At 42.1% G+C, this 23,398-nt stretch overlaps 1 protein-coding gene across 1 annotated transcript in view; it reads right to left on the bottom strand.

Annotated features, from left to right (window-relative positions):
* FBXW4 (F-box and WD repeat domain containing 4) overlaps positions 1–23,398 on the bottom strand; it is a 729,974-nt gene that overhangs the window by 238,453 nt on the left and 468,123 nt on the right. The window contains exon 6 of the mRNA XM_078643617.1: positions 16,513–16,578. Coding sequence (XP_078499743.1) covers positions 16,513–16,578 — 66 coding nt within the window. The remainder of the gene's footprint in view (positions 1–16,512; positions 16,579–23,398) is intronic.

Genomic DNA, 23,398 nt, shown 5'->3' with positions numbered 1-23,398 from the left:
ATCTGGTCGTCCGCACGCCTATAGACATTTATGCCCAAGTACTTGAATGTGGTCTGCGCTAACATGATTTGGGAGGTGCCAAATTGTATGTGGGTAGGCCGGAGTCCTTTGTGGAAGTAGAATCCGACCGATTTTACTGGATTGATCGCCAGCCCCGACACCGCCACAAACCGGTCAAAGATGGTCGCTAGGGCCGAGTGGCTCTCCTCCAGGTCTCGGAAATACAATAGGATGTCATCGGCGTAAATTGACATCACATTGTGTGTTCCTCTGATCGTAATGCCCACCTCAGCCATTCTGGTTCGAAGGGCGATCGCCAGGGGCTCAAGTGTCAGGACAAACAGTAGGGGCCGACAGCGGGCAACCCTGTCGAGTGCCTCGGTAAATGTCATAGCTAGAGGAGATGTGGCGTCCCGTGCGCGCCCGAGCCGTTGGGCGTGTGTACAACAACCGGATCCATCGTATCAGGGAGGTCGGGAATGCCAAAACGTCTCAGGACCTCAAACATGAATGTCCAGGACAGTGAGTCAAAGGTCTGTCGGAGATCCAGTGCGATACAGCCGGCCCGAGGGAGAGTCGGTGGCGTAGCAGCCATAAGGGCGTGGAGCCTCCTCGTGTTTTGGGACGTACTCCTTCCCGGCAGGAAGCCGCACTGGTCCGGATGTATTAGGACCGGGAGATGGGCCTGTATTCGCAGAGCTATGGCTTTACTAAGTATTTTATACTCCGGAGAGAGCATTGATAGGGGTCTGTAGTTAGCTATATCAAGGGTATCCCTACCAGGTTTTGGGATTGAAATAACCGAGGCCTGCATCGTTGAAATAGGCAGGTGACCAGTTTCATAGGATGTCTTAAAGATGTTCTCCAGGACGGGTACCAGGGTAGCAGAGTAGGATTGATAAAATTCTACCGGCAGTCCGTCCTGACCAGGTGTCTTACCCCGGTTGAGGTATCGAATGGCCACCTTGATCTCCTGTTGCGTGATGGGTCCGTCCATTTCCGCCTGTACAGCTTGGGACAGAACCGGGAAGGGTAGATCTCTCATAAATTCTATCATTTCCTCTCGGTCTTCCTCGAGAGGGGAGGCATATAGCATACTCAGATGGTCCCTGAAAGAGTCATTTATGGCGGCCTGCGTAGATACCAATACCCCTGTGCTGTCCCTGATCTGTGTAATCATCGGGGCCTCAGGGCTGTCACGCACTAGCCGAGCCAGTAAGGCACCCGATCTGTCTGATTCCGCCCGTTGTCGCCGTAAATAGTCTTTATAATCAATGACTCTCAGCGTCTCTAAGAGGTCGGCATGTTCTATATTACTCAGTTGGAGTTCCCCTCTGCGATCGGGGTTTTCACCCACTGCGGACTCCAGGGTCTTTAGGCGATTCTCCACGTCGCACAGTTTTCTGTGGATTTCCTGCTAGGCACCCTCAAGTTAGAAAAGAAAATCTTAACTCTGCAGCAGACCCACTGCTCAAAGACTTCGATTTAACTTCAGAGAGACTCGCTTTAGTTATTTCAGTCTCAGACCTGAAGCATTTTCAATATTATATACAACAAAACCATAGTCGTTATTTATTATATGCAACTAACAACCACTGACAAAGCAATAGCCCTGGCTTGTTGTAGGTGTAATGTTACTTGTTGTATTATATATCTGGATGAAATGACAGAAGCAGAAAAATGCAGGCGGAACACTATGCTAAGCACAGATTTTTAGTTTATGTGTTTTAATCCACGCCCTAAATTACATCGGCCACGCTCCTTTGAGAGACCCCCCCCCTCCCAATTTCTTCATCCCACTTAAGCCAAGAACTTATCCATAAAGTTTGAGAGGATGGGATGGCCAGGTTTATGAAAATGTCAATTCAGAGCGTCCTATAATGTAATTTTTCTGGTTTAACTTCACCCCAGCGTTTCAAAAAGGTCATGCAGGTAAAGCAGAAAATTTTTATAGGATAAAGTGACCATGCATATTTATTGCAGTACCTTTCAATGAGTTGTTTCGTAAGGTTTTCAACTGATTCTGCATTTGGATAGTTCCGATTTGTGTCTTATCGTGCAAGTCGTCCGGTGTGAATGTGGTGACATTTGCTCTCCCGTATTTGCAGTACAATGAAAATCAGAAACAAACGGGATAAAGCATCCAGGCTACAGGCAAGGAGAATATTGCTAGCCATGGGATATTTATACAAGAATAGGCTGTAGAGTGCTGAGGACTTGCATCAAGGACCCTTTGGAATACTAACTTACAACACTGACATTATCAATGTGTTTGGGGCTATTAATACCTTATAGTACATGAAGAGGCACATCAGTACCAAAGGAATTTATAAGATGGTGGACACTACTGATAGGTGAGCACTTTAGACCAGGGAGAGCGGTATCAAGCTAGTCGTGTGCACATGGTAGGAAGATCTCAGGAGCGAGCAGAGGCAGCTAGTGCAGCTACAGGTTTAGACTGCACCCTACCGCTCCTCTTGCTGCACTGAATTCTTTGGGAATTCTAGCATCTGGTTCCTTGGTTCCCTCGTTTGGCAACCACCCGATATCCTGCCCGGCCGCCACATTTCTTTTCAACTCAGCCATGACCACAGAAAGGAAGGTGCTGGTGCTGGAGCTGGTGGCAGTCTCCCTTTATGGGGGCAGGTAGAGAAAGGTTGTGGGGCACCGAGGACTGAAAAACAGAAATAACATAGGTGAGCACTGTTCCCCCAAACCTAATGGCCCTCTACATGCTTATCACTGCCCAGGCGGTGTACCACCCCTCATGTAATAAGCACTTCCTTGGAAGTGGGCCTGTCTGCAGGTGCTGGATGAGGTGTGGGAGTGTGTTTCTATGCCAGCATTGTGTTTTTGAGCGCCCAGTCATTAGTGTACAATGCGCTAAGCGTCAAATACCAAAAATATTATTGAGAATAGCTAAACAAAAAAAGCAAATAAATGTAGACAAACTTCCCTAAAAACCTCTCTCTTCGGCAACCAGTCTGCATCTGTGTGTGCATTCTGAAGCAAGCCAGAGAAGAACAATCTCACCGTGTGAGGAGGGGACAGGGCCTTGAATGGGACAGGGCCTCGTGCCGAGAAGTACCTACAAGGCACCTTTGAACCCACCCGCCCCCAAACGCCCTCCTCCAAAAACAAAAAAATGCTTGCTGAGGCTGGTGCCGATGTCCTGGGGTGTTATCACACACCTTAATGTTCGTCTGAAGTTCAAAGCCTCGGAAAACGAGCTGGAAAACCACTATGTACAGTGGTTTTCATCTCGATTTCCCTGCTACCGTGTGATATCGGCTCCTCACCGGAAGACCATGTGATGGGAGCCGATATGGTGTGTCACACTGTAGCACCACTATGTGAGTTGGCAGGTACGCAGAGTCCACTGCAGAAAAAAACACAGCCGCTATAAATCCCAATTAACAACAGGTCAAGAGGAGTGGGAGGTCATATTCTGAGAAAAGAGAGCATGCTCAGCTTTAGGGCAGTGCATCCAGTGCAGCCACACCAGGCGCTGAGCTCCATGGGCCCTGTGTTTAGAAATAACTTAGGGGTTTAAAAGCAGCTGCTCAAGAATTCTTTGGGTGTCCAGCAGTTTTCAGGCAACAATAAAAATGTCATGATAACTCTGTTCATTAACGTGCCTGCTGGAGGTAAATTGAAATGTAGTCAGGTCACAGTTTTGACCCATTATAAAGTAGCGCAAAGTTTTAATATGCCTGCAGCAAAGAACATGTACCATGCTAATCACAGCATTGTGTTTTATGTGGACAGCTCAGTGGGTTACTGTTTTTGTTACAGATCCTTATGTTACGTGCTGTTCATAAATTACAATCCTAATATAGTATAGTGGCATATGAACTGCCATCAACGAGCTGCATGCAAATATGATGGTATAGGTTAGAACCGAGTTCATCATTATCCTAATGTTTCTTTAAAGGGTCAATTTTGGGTAGAAATATATTCCTATTAGTAAAGCCAAACCCAATCATTGTGGTAGGCTTTAAATTCGGAGTCTGTGCTTCTCCAGACATAAAAGTATTAAAATATACTGCCTACTAGTATGGCTGCAATCCTCACACATTCTAATCCTCATTGCTTTATGTAACATTTCCTATAGACTGATTTACACACGTATGATTCATTGTCTCTGTATAATGTGCGTGTGATGTAAAGTGCTTGGACATCCTACACTGGTATGAGTGGCGCTATAAAACAAATGAAATGTATTTGAGAGAGGGGCTACAGATAGATGAGAGTCACTGTTGGAGGATTTTAGTGGAGGAATCCGTAGAGGAGGAGGTCATTGGGAGGGCACCCAGGTAGATAGAATACTTTGTGCAGGATCACACATGATCTAGCCAGAATGCCATAACTAGAACCTGAGATTTGGAATTAAATATGTTGTAAGCGCGCCATAAACCACATTGAGTCCCACAAATCTCAAATGTTGCAGCCTTAATATGTAAATGTCCAACAACATGGTGTGTGTTAGAACCCAAATGCTGTCAGGTTGTATTAGTCAGAATTAAACAATAAAAATAACAAATACAGTTGAGTGACCTTTGAGGCTTTGACAGATCTATTTATTTTGGTGATTTGTAAAGCAACATATTTTAATCCGTTGGCTGCTTCCGCTTTTTGGCGGCAGTGCGCCCGTTTTAAAAAACGGGCGCGGTTGCGTCGGCCATTGGCCGACGGCAGCACCAGCGAGGTAGTGCTGCCGTCGGCCAATGGCCGACGGCAGCAGCCAACGGGTTAAAAGAAGAAATAAATAACTCTCGAACTTGTGACATTTGAAATGTGGATATGAATTAAAGGAGTGTTTTCAGTATTCCTTCTATTTTTTATGAAAATGGTAGTTTGGAGTGGTGGGAGTGAGTAAGGCAATGAGTGAATGAAATAGGCTACGGTCTCAATAGAGAGGTATTGCGGTTTAAAGGATGAATGCGGGAAGACGAGGGGACGTAGAGTGGGGCTATAGGATGAAAGGTAATAGTAATCCTTTCATTGGTGTTTTGTGCAACATTTATATTGTGATGAAGCTTGCTGAGCCTTTCATGCTAATGCACTGCATCTATAAATGTATTGGTCTATACTGATTAATAATATTGGGGGTTCTTTGTCAGATGGCAAGAGTTATTTCACATAAGGGATGTGTACGAGTGGCATCATACTGGTTAGGATCCAAGGGACATTCTTCATAATGGCCACACATTGCACGTAGCTAGAACATGCACACGGCAGTTGTATGTTAATGCATGGAATGCATAGTACTTCTCAGACACTGCCGGCAGAGGCGTGTGTGCCCCGAAATAAAGTGGCAATAGTCGATCAGCAAAGAACCCTTTTTTTGTGTGGGGAGCACTTATTTCGATTCTGCTCCACTTTTAGCTTAAGTGTTCAGGTGCATCGGGGGCGTGGCTTGCGCGCCGCTTCAGCATGGCGGACTGCGCTTGAGCTCCGAGGCGAGTTCTCCCGTCGGGCTGATTTCTCCTTTCCCCGACTGCCCCTGTGAGCGGAAAAGGCAGCATTCAACAGCGGAATGTGAAGGGAGCTGATTTACGAGGTTTCCTGCTATCTTGGTCACCAGCTGCATGCTTTCTGCCTGACGCTCGTTTTCCTCACAGACGGCCGCCATTTCCTGCTCCTGACGCAGTTGACATTTCTCCTCAGGAATGCCGCTTGTGCTACAATGTTTCAGGTCGTGGTGGCTGCCGAGGGTGTTTCTTCTATGATGCCTGCCATTGGTAACATTTTTTCCTTTTTTCTGCTATTTTCTTGCTGCTTGGCTGGGAATTAAGGTGCCTAAGCGCTATTTTTCTCTAAGCTAAGGTATCTCATTCAGGTGTGGGGGTTTTTTTCCTGCGAACTCCGTGCTGTGCCCTCCTGAATTATTTGTAGCTCTATCATTCTTTAGCTACCTGTCTGCCCTGCATATAAGTCCGCCGCTATTATCTTATTAGCGCCCATTGAGCTCAGTGTGCTATTTTTCTCATTTTGGACTGTAGTCTGCGCAGTTTTTGCTCTTCTCTTTCCTTCAAGTGGCTACATATTTTTTTTCTTTGTGATTACTCCTTCATGGCTACAAGTATGGGCCGCTCCACGAGTAACAAAGACTCTAAAGAGGTTGGCACGTCACTGAAGAGACTTAAGTCTGTGTCTCCTACGCCTGAATCTGCTCAGACAGACACTACCTCCACGCTGGACACCATTTTAATGCGCCTTAATGAGGTGCATGATATTGCGCAGTCAACAAAAACTAATACGGATTTGCTGCAAGTGGAGGTGTCGGCTATCAGGAATGACTTTAAAGCCCTCTCTCTTCGTGTATCTGCCACGGAATCACGAATCAGTTCTGCAGAGGATGGTATGCAGAAACACTCCAGATCCATCAACCACATGGAGCGCTCAATGGCGGCATTGCGAAGAGATCTCACTGAGCAGGAAGATCGCAACCGTAGGTCTAACCTACGCATTTTTGGCCTGCCGGAAGATTCAGAGAAATCATCTTCATCTATGATAGAGTTCTTATCTCAGTGGATTCCGGACACCTTACAAATCTCATTCCTCAGAGAATTTGAGATAGAAAGAGCACATCGTGTTCCAACGTTTCGGTCTAAATCGGCAACCCAGCCAAGAGCAGTTATTTTTAAGCCATTGCGACATCAGCATACTGAACAGATTCTCTCTCATATGCGCAAAGCTAAACAAGTCATCTGGAACGGTCAGCGAATCTCAATTTCTCAGGACTTTGCCAGAGATACGGTTATAAGGAGGAAGGGCTTCCTCAATCTTCGGAAGCGTCTTTTCTGAAATGGACATTCCCTTTTCGTTTTCTGGTCCATCAAAGTTCCGCATTACTTATAAAGGTCGTTCAAGAATTTTCGATGAACCGGCCGATTTATCTACATTTCTGGACAACCAATTGGAGATAGAGATGGAGATTCAGAAAGCGACTTCGCAGTCTTCTGGTGCCTCGGGCACTTGATTTGTCTTTTTCTTTCGTTTGGTTGTACTCTTTTGCATGCCTGGGTCTCTCCTCTCTCATGTTCAGCTTATATGTTGTTATTGACTTCCAAGGTTGTTTGTTAGACTCTTTCTTTCTTCTGGTGTTCACACTGCTTCCTGTTCTCTCCTTTTGTTCCAGAGTAATACTCTTTAGCTTGCATCCTGCTTTTCTTGCTCTTATTTTCTGTCGTTGTTGAGTCCAAGCTATTTTTCTCTTTTCTAGACGCTTATCTCTTACTAGTTACCTTATTTTTTCTCATTTCTGTCTTTTTTCTGTCTTTCTCTTCTCTATCTATTTTACTATCTTTCTTCCTTTCCTCCATAGTTATATGTTCCGGTTTTTTCTCTACTTCAACTATATATTCTTCTCATATACAGTTATAGTTTGTTCATTACTATATATTTAGGTTATGCATTTTTGTTTGCCATGCATTCATCTATTGTTCATGAGTTACCTCAGGCTTTTGTTTTTCTAATCAGTTTTCTCTGATAATAATAATTGGTATTACTATATCTATTGATATTAGACTAATAAGTAAATGTAATTATACATTCTGCTTAGGTACATTATGCCTGTTCATGTTATCGCTATAGGTCGATCTTAATTCCAAGGTTATTTGATAGACTTTTGCTGTTCTTTTGGACCCTTACTGCTTTCTGCTCTCTCCTTCTTTCCAAAGTCAGGCTATTCAGATTGTATTCTGCTCTTCTTGCTCTTACTTTCTGTCATTATTTATTTCAAGTCTCTTTTCTCTTTTCTCGACGTTTCTCTCTTACTAGCTACTTATTCTTTCTCATATCTGTCATTTTCTATCTTTTACTTTTTTATCCATGATATTGTCTTTCTTCCTTTATTTCCTACTTATTTGTAGGTTCCGATTTCTTCTACTTCAATTATATATTGTTATCATATACAGGTATAGTTTGTTCATTAGCTATGTTTTTACTTTTAGGATGTGCATATTGCGCGTTATACACTCATCTATTGTTCATGAGTTGCCTCTGATTTTTGTTTTTCTAATCAGTTTCTCTGCTAGTTTTACCTATTATTGCTATGTCTCTGATATTACATTGATGACTAAATGTGTCTATACAATTTGCTTAAGTTACGTTATGCCTACTCACATAGTTATGCAGCTTTGCGTTGCTAATTTTGTCTGTTACCAGTTCATATTTTACTGCTATCAGCTTGCTATTTTTTGGGGCTATTGTGATCAATTACTTTTCCTCACTGTACGGGACCCGTACTCGCCTTTTCCACGTTCTCCCTAGTCTGATGTTGGTCTTTTTTAGGCCTCCCCTCCTGCTTCCTCTCTCCCTCCTTTCTCTTCTCTTTTCTTCTCTTCTTTCCTCCTCTTTCTCTTGGATCCCCCACATGGATTCTCCCTCCGTGGTTCCTAGGACTGAAGATTTGTTCCTTGTTTATGTAAGGTTGCTTCTTTTTCTGTCATCCATGTCATTTTTTTTTTTTTTGTTCTTCTGTTTTTCCATGCCGGGTTTAAATGTTTTATCCCTTAATGTTAAGGGATTGAATCATCCGGTGAAGAGGTCAAAAGTCTTAGATTACTGTAAATCTCTGTCTTCTGACCTAGTTCTTTTTCAAGAGACCAAGGTCTCTAACAGAGAGGCGTTGTTTTTGAAGAAGGAATGGGTTTCGGATGTTTGCTGTTCTGATGCCTCTGGTAAACGAAATGGGGTCATTACATTAGTTTAAAAAAATTCTGGTTTATCTATATTATCTTCTGATCATGATTCTCAGGGTCGTTGGCTGTTGTCTAAGTTGTCGGATGGTCAACATGAACTGTATGTGATGAATATCTATGCGCCTAACGTTGATGATCCGGCCTTTTGGAAGTCGGTTACCAAAAAATTAAATGACACCCCGCACTCTGGCAATCTTATTGTAGGCGGAGATTTTAATTTACCAATGGACCCTCTTTTAGACAGGAACTCTGCATTTCAGTTTCGTCCTCCTAAATCTCACAAACAAATGCTTAACATGTGCTCCTTTACTCATCTTCAAGATTTATGGCGACTTCATAACCCTACTGGAAGTGATTTTTCTTTCTTCTCCTCGCCTCATTCTTCTTTCTCTCGTATTGACTATCTCCTGGTTCTCTCTTCGCTTGTTTCGTCTTCCTCTTCTCCGCTTATACATCCTATTTTGATTTCCGATCATGCGGCGGACACCTTTACACTGTCTTCCTTTGCCCCTAAAGGGCGCGGTCGTTCATGGAGATTAAATACCGAAGTTTTACAAGATGCTTCTCAGGTTGATGAATTTTCTAAAGCTATAGACATTTTTTTTCATGAGAATGAAGGCTCTGTCTCTTCCCCAGTCGTTCTATGGGACTCATTTAAATGCACTTTCCGTGGCCAAGTGATTAAGTGTATGTCCAAACGAAATTCGGATATTAAAAAGGAGCTTACAGATTTATCATCTCAAATGAAAACTCTGGAAGCCACCTTTAGACAATCTAAAGATTCATCTTGTTTACAGCTAATAAAACAACTAAAATACAAATATAATACCATTGTTACTAAAAGAGCTCATATTGGAGTACAGGCACAGAAATCCAAGAAGTTGTTGTAAAAATATCGTGCTGGGAAGATTTTGGCTGCTACCTTAAAATTTCAGGATTTTTCTTTTAAGTCCTCACAAATCTCTTCTATTACTGACCACACAGGTTCTAAAAATTTTCAAACAGGGGAAATACTTGAAGTTTTTCGTGACTATTATGATAAACTGTACACTCCTTCTAATGTTTCCACTTTCGACCGGTGTCAGGCTTTTTTAACTTCGGTTCCGATTCAGTCGGTCTCTGATGATGATCGTACTTTTCTAAACAAGCCTATTTCCCCCGAAGAAATTATTTCCGCAATTAAAGCTACTCGTTCTGGCAAGGCTCCAGGCCCTGATGGTTATCCAATTTTATTTTATAAAACTTTTCTCTCTACGCTTGTTCCCAAATTACAATCTCTCTTTGACTCTTTTGTTAAGAATGGATCTGTTTCTGGTACGGCTGCTGAAGCTACTATAGTAGTGATCCCGAAAGAAGGGAAAGATCATTCGGATCCTAAAAACTTCCGTCCTATTTCTCTCCTTAACATGGAAGCTAAAATTTTTGCTAAAATTCTGGCCAAAAGATTAGAATCCTTTATCCCTCATCTTGTTCATCCCTCCCAAACTGGTTTTGTGAAAGGCCGTCTTGCGCGTGACAATATACGCACTTTTTGTCATGTTCTTGGTGCTGCCAAAAGATCTCAACTCCCTGCCGCGGCCTTGGCCCTTGATGCGGAAAAGGCCTTCGACAAGGTCTCTTGGCCATTTCTTCGTGCTGTTTTATGCGCGCACAATCTTGGTGACTCTTTCATTAATATGATAATGTCCTTATATTCTCAACCTAAAGCTAACATTAGAGTTAATGGTGCTACATCGTCGTTTTTTAATCTTCGTCAGGGCACTAGACAGGGGTGTCCTTTATCCCCACTTTTATTTTTACTATCTATTGACCCTCTTCTTCGACTGATTGAGTTACACCCGGATATTAAAGGTTTTTGTTTCGGGCCTCACTGTATTAAAACTGCTGCGTACGCGGATGATGTTCTCATATTTTCTGATGATATTGCTTTGGCAATCCCTGCTCTTTCAAATATCATTTCCCTCTTTTCATCGGTTTCAGGGTATACCCTAAATAAAGATAAGACGGAAATGTTCCCTTTGAATGCCTATTGTTTCCCCTCTCATATTGGCTCAGCGGGCTTTAAGTGGCAATCTACACATCTGAAATACTTAGGGATTTATTTCTGTTCTACTCTCTATGCTACCACTGCCTATAATGAATCCCAGACTCTCCTTAGAGTCCGTCGTCTTTTGGATACATGGTCTCCGAAACATATTTCATGGTGGGGTCGCCTCCAGACTCTCAAAATGATGATCACACCGATTATTAATTTTGTTTCATCTATGCTTCCGGTTAAATTATCAGATTCCTTTTTTCGTGAAATCGATGGTCTGACTTCTAAATTTCTGTGGAATGACAAACGTGCTAGACTTGCCTACAAATTTTTGCGTCGTCCTTGCGTTATGGGGGGCTGCAATTTTCCTGATTGGGAAAAATACCAAACTGCCTTTCTGGCCTCTCAAGGAGCTTTATGGTTTTCTCCTCCATCTCTTCATGTTCCCTCTTGGTTGCTCATAGAACAAGAATTAGCATCCCCTTTGCCTACTGCTTCTTTTTGCACGACATCTAGTTTACATATCCTGTTTTCTCGGTCTATCATTATTGATACAATTGCTGCGGTCAGGAAAGTAGACAAGAAGGTGGCAATTCCTTTACACAAAACTAGGTGGTCATCTATCTGGCGAAATTCCAAAATTAAACTCAACATTACTCCCAACCTTATGGCCTACTGGGTAGATAAAGGGATCTCGCTTGTTAAGCATCTGTATGATGCTTCTGATCAACCATTACCTTTTTCCACCTTGGCTCAAAGACATTCTTTGACAAATCTTGATTTTTATACTTTTCTAAAAATTAAAGTGGCCCTTGCTAAAGTCCGTCTTCATCCTACTTCTTCTATCATCTCACTTTTTCATATTTGGATCAAATCTGGTCACGTCGCTTCTAAAATTTATAAATTTTTGTCATCTGCTTCTCTACCTGCACAGACGGTTGCGCAGCAAAAATGGTTACATCACTTTGATCCTGCTATTACAGATCATATCTCCTCGGAGACTTGGCAATTAATTGGTAAACTCTCTCTTCGTAATAAAATTGCACCATCTTTAATGCAATCTAAGTTTTTCTCTATCACTCTCCTTCATTGGACGCCTGTGCGTCTTCACTCGCTGAATCTTAAGGATGATAACCTATGCTGGAGTTGTGGTTTGTTGCCAGGCGATTTTCACCATATGTTCTTTGGTTGCTCGTTGCTTCAGCCTTTTTGGGACCTCATCCATAAACATCTCTCTCTTATTTTTGGTATTCAGTTCCAACTTTCTTTCCCTTTAATTTTATTGGGCCCACTGGCTGCCCCTATTCCTCTCCCATTGGATCCACTGGAATTACAATTGTTGGATCTTCTCCTCTCTATTGCTGTGAAAATCATTCTTATGGAATGGAAATCCTTCTCTTTGGTTTCCTATCATACATGGTGGGCCTGGGTTTCCTTTTTACGCAGTGCTCACACGTCGGTTGATCAAGCTCACTTCTCTCCTTCTATTTCTAGTGGGGTTTGGAAAGCTTTGGATGATTATATGGAGTTGTCCTCAAAAGGGTTGGTTCCTCAGTTTCCTTTTGATATGTCTGTCTAGGTGTTGTCTTATAATTTTCTTGGTTGGTTAGTCCTGTGGGAATCCTTCCTCTTTTTCTTCCCTTTTCTTCTTCTTTCTCTTCTCTTTCCTGTCCTCTACTCCCTTTCACCCTTCTATTGCTTTCTCTCTTCTTTCCTCTTTTCTTTTATGCTATTTCCTCCCTTGTCCCCATCCCCATATTTGATAGTGATACGTTTGTTTAGTTCCTGGCTAGTAGCTTTTCCCTAATTGGATCCTATACTGTATAACTGGCTACTTTTAATTTTATATGCATTTACATGGATTATTTCTCAAGCTTAGCCCCTGATTGTATAGTTCTCTTACATTAATGTATCACTTGAATTGTATTCTGATCCTTCTACTATATATCACTTCTTTATCAATAAAATTTTCTCGAAATCAAAAAAAGTGTTCAGGTGCATCTAAGAACACTGCCTCCTCTGGGTGAACGATGCAATGTGTGGCGGTGGTTTGACAGCAGTCCAATGAATCAATGTAAAGACTTAAGGCAACACTAAAAATACAATCACATTACAATTTACATAATATACAAAAGGAGCTGTTTAACCTGTTTACTGCGGCGGACATTCTGCCTCGGTGCGGGCGTTCGACCCAGTGGGCGGGGCTGCGTTGGCCGTGCGCAGCACCCGGAAGGTAGTGCTCAGACGCAAGCACGCAACGGGTTAAAGGAAGAACCAACAATTACTATCCATGAACGCAGCCTGGTCATCCCTATGACAAAAACAGGATATCACCGTTGACTTAATTGTGGCCTTTTCCTGACGAAGGCACTTTCCAGTGCCGAAACGCGCGTAGAATATAACAGTCAATCGCATTTGTGCCACATTGTTCTTTTGTGAATATGAAAACCGGACATCAATTGTTACCATCATTAATGTCACCAAATTGCTGTTTTAATTGAGTCTAGATTTTGGGAGAAGTATGATTGCAGATATGAATGGAACAAATTATTATCACTAAAATATATTTCGTACTCACTTAAGAAAAATAGTAATTGTTGGTTCTTCCTTTAAACATCTGCTTTTGTTTATTATGTAAATTGTAATGTGATTGTATTTTTAGCGTTGCCGTAAGTCTTTACATTGATATATTGAGCCCTGCCTTAAGGAACTACACCTCATATGCAGGGGGCCTCGGTCACTACATTGACAACAGTCCAGTCAGACAGAACAACCATTATTCATTTTGGATGAAGCCTGTCCCTTTCTTTTCACCAGAAATCTGAATTTCTGTGACACCACCCCTTTCACAGACACCAGTGTCCGCAGCTGCTCTTCCACTATGGCGGAGGGGCATCAACCCCACCTTCCAGCAATTCATTGAAAAGAAAAAGAAAACGATAAACCGTGGTTTATTGTTGTTTTATTTTGTGTCCCGGAGTCTTGGGGGCAGGGCTAGTGGGATTACCAGGCACCCACGAGAGTGGTATGCATTGTTATCAGTGCACATGACAGTTTGGCCGGCCATCTCAGGCCGGCCAAATCGTCATGCGCACTTTGAATGCTCTCAACGCAGGCTGCATTACAGCCTGGGTGGAGAACATGCCCAGACCCCCGGTCCCTGGCTGAGCGCCGAACCAGGGCGCTCAGACCAATGGCAATGCTGCCCTGCTGCGTTGTGATTGGCTATGGGTAGCTCGAGTGCTTCCTGCTTCCGGCTGGAGAAGGACTAAGACAGGAGGGACGGCAAGAAGAGATGTGGCGGCAATGAGGTAAGCCAAATTAGTATTTTTTTTACTACCCCCTGAACCCTGATCAGTGCCAGCTGCCACTGAGTGTCAGTAATATCTAGTGAAGCCCCTCTTCGTCTGACCACACACATCACTAGTTTGGAATGCATGAAATTAAATTCTATTATGTATTTTTCGTTACAAATTCAGTGCTTAGTTAGTTAAAAAAAAATAAGGGGCAGGGCCCTCGTCAGGAGGCCACTGCAGCTTGCACCACACATTACTCCTGCTATGCTGCCAATGATGGTAACAACACAAGTAATAACCATCACACTCCTACAAGTGTGACAATTCTGTTTCAGGCCCCCTAAGCTATAAGAATGGCTTGGGCGACAGGTAATAGTAATTGTTAATATATATTGAACTAATAATTAACTGTTATCGTGGCCATTTCCAAATTAGCCAGACATTGCTACTTTGTGTCAGAATGTCGCAAGAGCCAGTGTTGGCAATTAAATGCTGGTGCCGAGCACCGGAAACTACCTGCATAAATTAAGCACTGTACAAAACATCATATAACTAAGAAAACAAACATATGTGCGTGCTTCCTGTGTCACCCATGCACTAATAAAGGTTGATATAGCTTCTTTAAACCAAACGTTGCTCATAGTCATTTATGTGCATTTGTTCCTGTAGCGCTTTAAAAATATAACAGAAAAGTTGCCTTTCTTTGAATTACACAAATAACCATAGGCAGGTCGATATTTTCGCAACACGTTGAAATGTTTGACATTTCTATATTTTATGCCATAAATGGAACGACTCCAGGAAAACTCGCAAGATGTCCCTGCATTTTTCCGTGTTTGTGCCGTTTACTACGTTTTTATCAATGACTGTAAAAAAATGAAGGTGTTGTAACTAAATGGATAGGTAAGGGCAGCTCCTAGAACAGCAATTCCATCTCTCCTCATAGCAGCGGAAGCACTTTTTGATTTACCTGCCTCTTGAATAAGCTTCCCACGGACACAAATCTGTTTTTGAAAAACAAAATGACAAAGAGCAGAATGGAATGAGACAACAGACTGCCATCATAGGTTGTGGGGAAGAAAATCTGCCAGAAACTCTGTGCCTTCCACTTTCCGTCCCTTGCACCCAAATGCCCAAAAAATCCTATGTCTTTGTGACTATTTTATCTGTTATGGCTCAGCACTGCCTGATCAAATGACCCAATCTCTCCCTTTCTGAGGTTGTTATCTTTCCTATGCATTATGATTAAATTGTATATTTTCCTTTCTTCATTCGTCATTCTGTATTAACCTTTATGGCTCTTAAGTTGTACTTTGCAGCACCCCAGTCTTGCAACGCTCCTGCACCCATCCTTACCCAGGTGATTCCCCACACTTTACTAAAACTTTGAGATTTATAATAATATTAGGAATTGAATACGTTTTGACACAGTAGAACACACTCAAATGTTTTATATTGTATTGTAGATCATTATATTTCAATGTTCTGCGGCACCAAAGTATGGTTAGTCTAAGTATGTTAAAAGAACATCGAACCCTAAAATGTGTTAAAGTCTTAAGGTTTGAAATTGGTAGCATGAACATCTTCTCCTATCAAAGAATCTGCATTCACTCACTCCAAGATTTTGGGACAATGTAAAATGATTTTTCACTTTCTGGGGAAACCCCAGAAAATCTCCACTTTTATGTGGCTGTTGGCATTCAATGTGGAGACCATGGCCTGAGCAGTCTAGGACTAAATGGCACTGGACTCTATAGCCTTTAGTCTTCTTCACAACTATTGCTGATTTTTATTCAAAGAGATCAGGTCACCTCTAGCAAACTAAACCAAAACGTATTTTCTATCCTCCAGGTACCAGTGGTCCAGTCCGGATCTACTCCACACGCATCCGATACGCAAGAGCATATCTCGACTACTTCAGAATTTAGAGCATCATCAAGTAACAATGCCAATACAATAACAGTCAGGAGTCAAGCAAACACATTCACGAAACTGGCACAATTGTTTGGTTAGACTAGAGCATACCGAATATATCAAGGACTTTCTTGATCAATGAAGCATGTCTGATTGTTAAAGTTTTCAACATTTCATTCATGAATAGAAGAAATAAATGCATGACTAGAGATGGGGCAAAATCTGTATAATGAAGAAAAAGATAGCGCCTTTTCAAAGAAAACTTTCATTAAGTGTTGATGATAAACAAATCTAAGATCTCCACAGCACATACGACCATTTAACCAGTGACTAAATTGAACTCATTTAGTGAGGTTCAGTTTCATCTATTCCGTCAAGCATGGAGAAAGTAAGATGTGCAATGAAAATATACGCTACAATTAAGTGTAGAGATACCAAACTCAAACAATTTAAAACCACTAAATTAGTTAATGTTAACCTAGACATTTTAAGCAATGGTAAGCATATCAAGAGTTCCGCATCCTCAAAGGGATGCGGAACAGACACAAATTACTCTTACCTTTCAAGGCTCCAGATTCGTAAAGGTGATATATGATCACAACAAGCTGTCCCCGTCACAAATGAACTGCAAATAAGCACCAGGTAAAAGTTAGACATGCATGAATAAACTCAAGAATACATTACATTGATTAATGGAACCCCACTCAATCATTATTGGAATCCGAGGACTCCCACCTGAGCGAATTCTGGAAGCCAGTGGCTACCAATTTTGATGATTTGAAACTCAAAACAATACACAAAAATACAGAAACAAGCATTCATTGAACAAATTACACAAATTATGAAATATTTTATTAAACCCACAAACAAATCTACAAAATCAAAATGTTCCTTCTAATAGAAAGTTTGAGGCTTTTCTAAATTCAACTGAGTCCACCCATCATTCGTACTATATTCTGATTGCTACATTTGCTTCCACGAATCAGTCTGAGTCTGAGGACAACAACTTAATTTTTAGACTTCAATTGCAAACTGTTTCACAATTACGGAACTTTTTAAAATTTTAAATTTTACACTAGCTTCTTTTACTATATAAACATTATTAACCTTTTACTACTTTCTAAGCAGTCGTAGACCTCCTGAGTAGGAGTCACGGAACCCCAGGTGTCCCTGGATTACAGAGGATAGATACCTTTATGCAGTAGAAGATACCTTTATGCAGCCTAGTATAAAGCAAAATATGTGCAACATTTATAGTACTGTATTCTCTTCTTATGGCTAAATACCAAATAAACATATAGTAACAATGGCTGCTCATGTCAATACTGACACCAAGAATGACAGAAAATCACTCGTATTTATGGTGGGCCAATAGTAGCTCAAGAATAAATCAGAAGAGTCTGGCCAATATATGATAGATCTGGCACCTCCAGACCAGGCTCTGTGTTTCAAAAATCTATGCTGCTAAAATTCGTTCATAATTCTGATGGGCGAAATCCCAGACCAAACAGATCAAAAATCTGCCTGTCCCATGCAGTCTAAACTCATTTGAGATCTAGAAATCTTTCAGGTCCTACCCCAGTAAAATGGCTTGAGGCATGTGGAGCACGGATATGGGGCTCGGTTGGGTGTATGGAGAGGCATCTTCAGTACTGACTTATTACAGATTCAACTAACCGCGATCCATAAATGGTAACTTGGGCTGCTCCTGTTTGTGAAAGGTTTATATAATATGGGGTTACAACATGTGAAGCACAACCTGAACTGCAGCATGAACACCAGAGACCAGTGTGCTTCTGTTACACTGTGCAATTAACAACAAAGCACAAGTGCAAACTTATAGCTCCAGTATTTTGACATTTGTACTTATGTGGAAAAGGACGCAAAATAATTTGGTTAGAATTATTAAATTACAGTTATCCATTAAATGTGGTATTAAAAGAACCTCACTTCTCAAATGAGATGAGCATTTACATGTATTTAATTGAATAACCAATAAACCCCAGGGGGTCTATTACGATGTCCGCCGCCACTGTAACGGCAAAAGGGACCGCTCGCCATATGTGGGGCGGTTCCGTGATGCATATTAGGATGCACCCGCTACACTGGTGGGCGCATCCAGCATTTTTTACATTGCGGCGTGCGGTGCTTTCAGCAGCACCCGGCGCAATGCAAAAAAGGCATGTTTGCATGCCCAACGTGGCAGGCACCGCGTGGTGCCTGCCACGATGTGCATGCAAATGCAGGGGGGTATGTGCAATAACACCCTGGGGGCCCGCAACATTCAGGAACCGCATGCCTTTCCATGGCGACAACGCCGCCATGGAAAGGCACTTCTCCGCCTGTATTGTAATATGGATGGCGGTGTCTTGCAGACACCGCCACCATATTCAGCCCCTTTTCCGCCCAGTCGACTCATCGTAATATGGCGGGGGGAAATGGGAGGCGTGCGGTAGGTAATGGCGGGCAGATCGCCACTGCCATCCAGGTGGTGGCGATCCGCCCGCTATTGTAATAGACCCCCAAGTGAGACAAACATCCCAAGTAAGCTGAAATCTAGAAACACAACATTTCTTTACATCTCTAAATAAGATTCACAGGAGGCAGTGGTGGGAGTTCTTGGCCTCATGTTTCCATAAGATAAGGCAACATGTTTTTATCCTTCATGCTTGGAGCAGAGTGAGTGGTGTTTTCTCCTACTTACCTATCTGCATTGGCACCTTCACAATCATGACGGTTTGGGGATCTCCCCACTGTCAGCAAACACTGTTTAACGCCAGGCTGGGGAACTGACTAAAGGAGCACTGAAGAAAGGAAGGATGTTAGACTGATCTTCTTATACCTGCCACCTTGCGAAATTTCCTGAAGTAGACATGAATGACTGAAATTAATTTTATAAAGTGCGCACATACCTGAGGGTGTCGTAGAGCTGAAGAAAAGAGAAAAAAAGAAAGAAAGAGAGGGCAGAACATAAACACTTATAAGTAGCTAGTACCGAATCTGGTACTTGTGGCAGCCTATTCTACTAATTTCGTAAACAGACATGTTTTCAGCAGCTTCCTAAATTGCATCAGGGAGGCTTGACCTTGCAGCGAAAGAAGGTGTAGGTTCTACCATTTACCTGCACATTTGGAGAAAGCCCTAGCCCCCTTCCCCATCTTGCTTTGTTAGATCCAGGAGTGTTAAAGCGCAAAGAGCTGGATCTATGGTTTCTACTTGGCTTATACCAAGAGAAACAATCTTGTAGGTACTTTGGGCCGGTCCGATGAAGGGGGCCTTGTGAACCATGCACATGGCCTTGAAAATAATCCTTTTTCGTACTGGAAGCCAGTGAAGATTTTGCAGCGATTCAGACACAGACCTAAATTTGAGAATTTTTAGAAGTACTATCGCTGCTGCATTTTGCACAGCCTGCAGCTTCCTTAGCACACATTTCTAAGCACCCAGATACAAAGCATTGCAGTACTGCAGCTTAGAGAAAATAAGAGCTAATATAACTGTCTTCTGAAAATCATGGGGGATGAATGGGAAGATTTTTTCCAGACTCTTCAGCACAAAAAAGCCAGAAGAGGTGATAGAATGTATTTGTTCTGAAAAAGATAATTCGGTGTCAAATATGACTCCTAAATTTTGAACTTTAGGGACAGGAGTAGGTAACGTGCCTAGGTCCAACAGCCACCATGGATCATTCCAGAAAGAGGTCTCCTTTCCAAAAAGCAGCACTTCCGTTTTGTCTGTATTCAATTTCAGACAATTATTCTGCATCCACAATGCCACTTTGGGACATGCAGTTACAGAAATGTCTAGCCTCTTTTTCTACGTCCGATGAGATAGACCCCACTATCAGTGTATCATCGGCATAGGAGAACACAGCTAGTCATTGACTTTGAATGAGCTTTATAAGGGGGCTAACATATACATTAAACAGCGTGGGCTGAGGGCGGACCCCTGAGGAACACCACAAGATACAGGGAAGGGTGATGTACTCGTTTCCCCCAACTCCACCAGTTGCTGCCTATTGCTTAAGAATGAGTGTAACAAAGTCAGAGCCGAGTTTCTAAACCCAAGCTGGTGGAGACGTTTTACAAGGAGTGAATCGTGAACCATGTTGAAAGCAGCAGAGAGATCTAATAAAATCAGTGCTGCTTTTCGACCCTTATTGATTACCAGTCTAACTTCCTCTGAGGCTGCTACCAGGGCACATTCAATACTGTGATTGCTCTAAAGCCATACTGTGAGGGATCGAGGAAAGAATTAGCATCCAGGAAAGCTATGACCTCCTCATTCAGTGCTTTCTCAAGAATTTGTTAACATGACTAGTCTTAATTCTATTCCTATCCAAAATGGATGCATTCCCAGTGAGGTTGTCCGAGTTTCCCCATTTCAAGACAGTGTCAGCCTTTTTTCTTTTGACGTCATTTCCTACTGAGACCATATATAAGGAGGCCTTGCCAGTGAAGGTTGCATTGCAACACTCATATATCCCTAATGTTTGCTGTGTTCATTGCACACTGAGATGATTTTTTGTTGTTGATTTTTGCTCCTTTTTTCTGTGGAACTTATCCTAGAGGGATTTTCTCACCTAGAAGACATTTATGCTGGGCTCTTTCTCTACACTGACCCAGAGTAGATTTTGGTGTCTTGAATAACATCGTCTATAACATTTATAACCTTCCATCAAGAACTACCATTATTCCACAACAAGGCATAGACAGTGAATAATCTCTCAGGTGGGACTAGGCCAGTGGCGGAGGGGGTGGCTTCTTCCTCGCTCTTGGTGTGCATCCTAGTGGTGCTCCCTCGCCCTTCCGAGGCAGCCCTCGGATTGCCCTTCTGCCATCCTATAATTCCAAACGAAAAGTCTTCATTCTGAGGAATCCTGAGAGTCTGCAATGGCGTCATGTTCTATGCTCATTAGGCATTTTTGTGCACAAAATGCTAATACAACCAGTTGACAAAAAAAATGAATGCAATATACAATTCAATTGAAGGGGAGGGTTCGAGGGACAGTTTAATGACCTGAGCACAGTATATATCCCCCTGACAGACTATGAGAAAACAACGGATAACTGTGGGTCAAGAACAAAATAAAATAAAATAAAAGACTATGTGTATATGGCTGCTTAAGAGTATGTTCTAAGAGTGAAAAATGAGAACATACTCAGGACAGTCACCCTTTGTGAGAGTATGTCCATCAGTTACGTATTCTGTACCACCCAGTACATCATTTGGTCTACTTCACAGTAGGTAGTCCTTTTTGTGTCTCCTCAGATAGTAATCGGAGACAGTTGTCAGATACCGATGTCTGGTGACTGTTGGTTCGATCGTAACTTGGAGCAGTGCAAGAGTGATAAGTGAAAAAGTAAATGTGCGTTTGTTAAAATTAGATAGTGCAAGCAATATAACTTTATTCTGGAGACAAGCACATCTAATATTAAAATTAATCAAGTGCAAAAAAGTCAGATGGGTTCAGACAGATAACTCCTGACTGGGTAATTTGGTCGACATGTTTCTGCGGACAACTAGAGGCCACTCATTGTACCTGCCGCTTCCTCAGGACCCATTAACTTGATTGCTACTGCTTAAACGTGATATACAGAAAAATTATATCTACAAAAAGGGACATACATGAACAGAAATACTACATGTCACCTGTTCATCTCTGGTTTTCTTCCTGGAAAATGTCAGAGAGCCCCAAAATACAGCAGCCACATTACATCCACATAGACAAGAAAAAGAAAAAGATAGGATAACACACCTTCATTAGTATGGGTTATCGCATTGCCTTCATGTTGCACCTGACATATAGGTATAATAACCATTTTGCGTCTCCCATCTAAAAGTAATCATGGGCTCACCTTAATTTGTAAGGAGAAAAAGCCTCGCCTCACCTGGCAAACAGCTCAGGAATACGAAGCACCGCTCTGTAATACAGAGAAACAAATAAAATAAAAATAACCAGACAGTCATGAACATAACCCTTTTAACCTCTTCAATGTCGGACTCACTAATAACGGACAATCTTTTTTTGTTTTTTTGTGTGTGGCTCTAAGATCACATTAGCCTCTTAATCTAACAAGCCTGTTAGATTCATATTTCTTATCATATAATCTTATGGTTTCTAGTGTACCCGGGTGCTTGACAAAACACCTCTCCTATATGTAATTATTCAATGGACCAAGATATCCATTCTTTATTTCTTTGTCTCTCAAAACACTAGCCCTTGGCTAGAACGTCACCTTGCCTCTCCAAGCGACATCAATCAAGCATTGCACCTAAGATGATATTAGCTTGACTCAACCCTGTCGATTTAGTTGTAAAACGATAGGGACAGAAGATAAAACAAGTGTATATGCTGCTTTTACTTTAGTCCCTTCCATTGTCTGACGAACGCTCATTTCACTTAGACTCTTAGCAAACCTTCAATATCGCTTTACATAGGGAACCGATACAAGCTTCGGGTGCACGTCATATTAGACAAGGTGCTAGTGATTAGAAATGCACGGGCGGCGCGTCCCTGCTCATATGCACATTACACGGGACAAAGCGCTCGTATTTTACACGTGCACCGATGGCCCATCCCAGTTGTAAACAAAAATACAAATACTAAATCAGAATCCCAACTCTTACCTATCCGTCGGTACTCCACTCAGCCGTCCGTGCTGTTTGGGGAGGTACCGCGGATCGGATTGTGAACTTCCTTATTGACTTTCAGCCCTATTCTGATAGGTTGTCAGAACTATCGCTAAGAATCATGGGATTTGTGGTCCCATATGCTTCTCTCTCAAGACAGTCACCGCTAGCGCTACATAATCATTGCCACTAGGTAGTCACCATATAATAACGACCAAAGATTTTAACTTATATTTTTCTTTTTTTCTGCGTTTGTTCTAAGATAGCTGTTTCTTATAATTAATAAACCTCTCAATTCTATCTGAACTTTGCGCATGTTTTTCATTACTTAATACAGAGGACTCTGGTATATGTAGTTTTTTATGGTCATGTTCTCCCATTGAGATAATGATGATAAATAAATAAATAAATAAATGACCTGAGTCTGCCTCTGTGGAGTCAAAGGGCATCAGATCTGGAGCTACATAGGTGACTCAGGGAATAATACCTAAGTGTCCATAGCAACCAAAGCCGGCGAGATCTCTCAGAGGAATTAAGGCAAGGATTAAGTCTACAAGGCCATCCATGGGATGTCTTCGTTCAAACCGGATTTATCACAGTTAAGTTTATACACCCATCTCTGTTCAATCATAAATAGGTGTCTAGACACATCCAAAATGTGCGTTGGGATGTTGGGTTGCTCCAGCACAGTCCACTCGATGTCAGTTGGTTTGTGGCCCATTTGGATGTAGTGACTTGTGAGTCTGGTTGCTTGCTTTTTGCACCTGATTGTGCTCTTATGTTCAGATATTCTAGTCCTTATCTTCCGAGTC

Source organism: Lissotriton helveticus, chromosome 5_1 (genome assembly GCF_964261635.1).
Source record: "Lissotriton helveticus chromosome 5_1, aLisHel1.1, whole genome shotgun sequence".
Classification (NCBI taxonomy): domain Eukaryota; kingdom Metazoa; phylum Chordata; class Amphibia; order Caudata; family Salamandridae; genus Lissotriton; species Lissotriton helveticus.
Note: the sequence above shows the minus strand (reverse complement) of the source record. Positions and strands in the feature narration are given on the sequence as shown.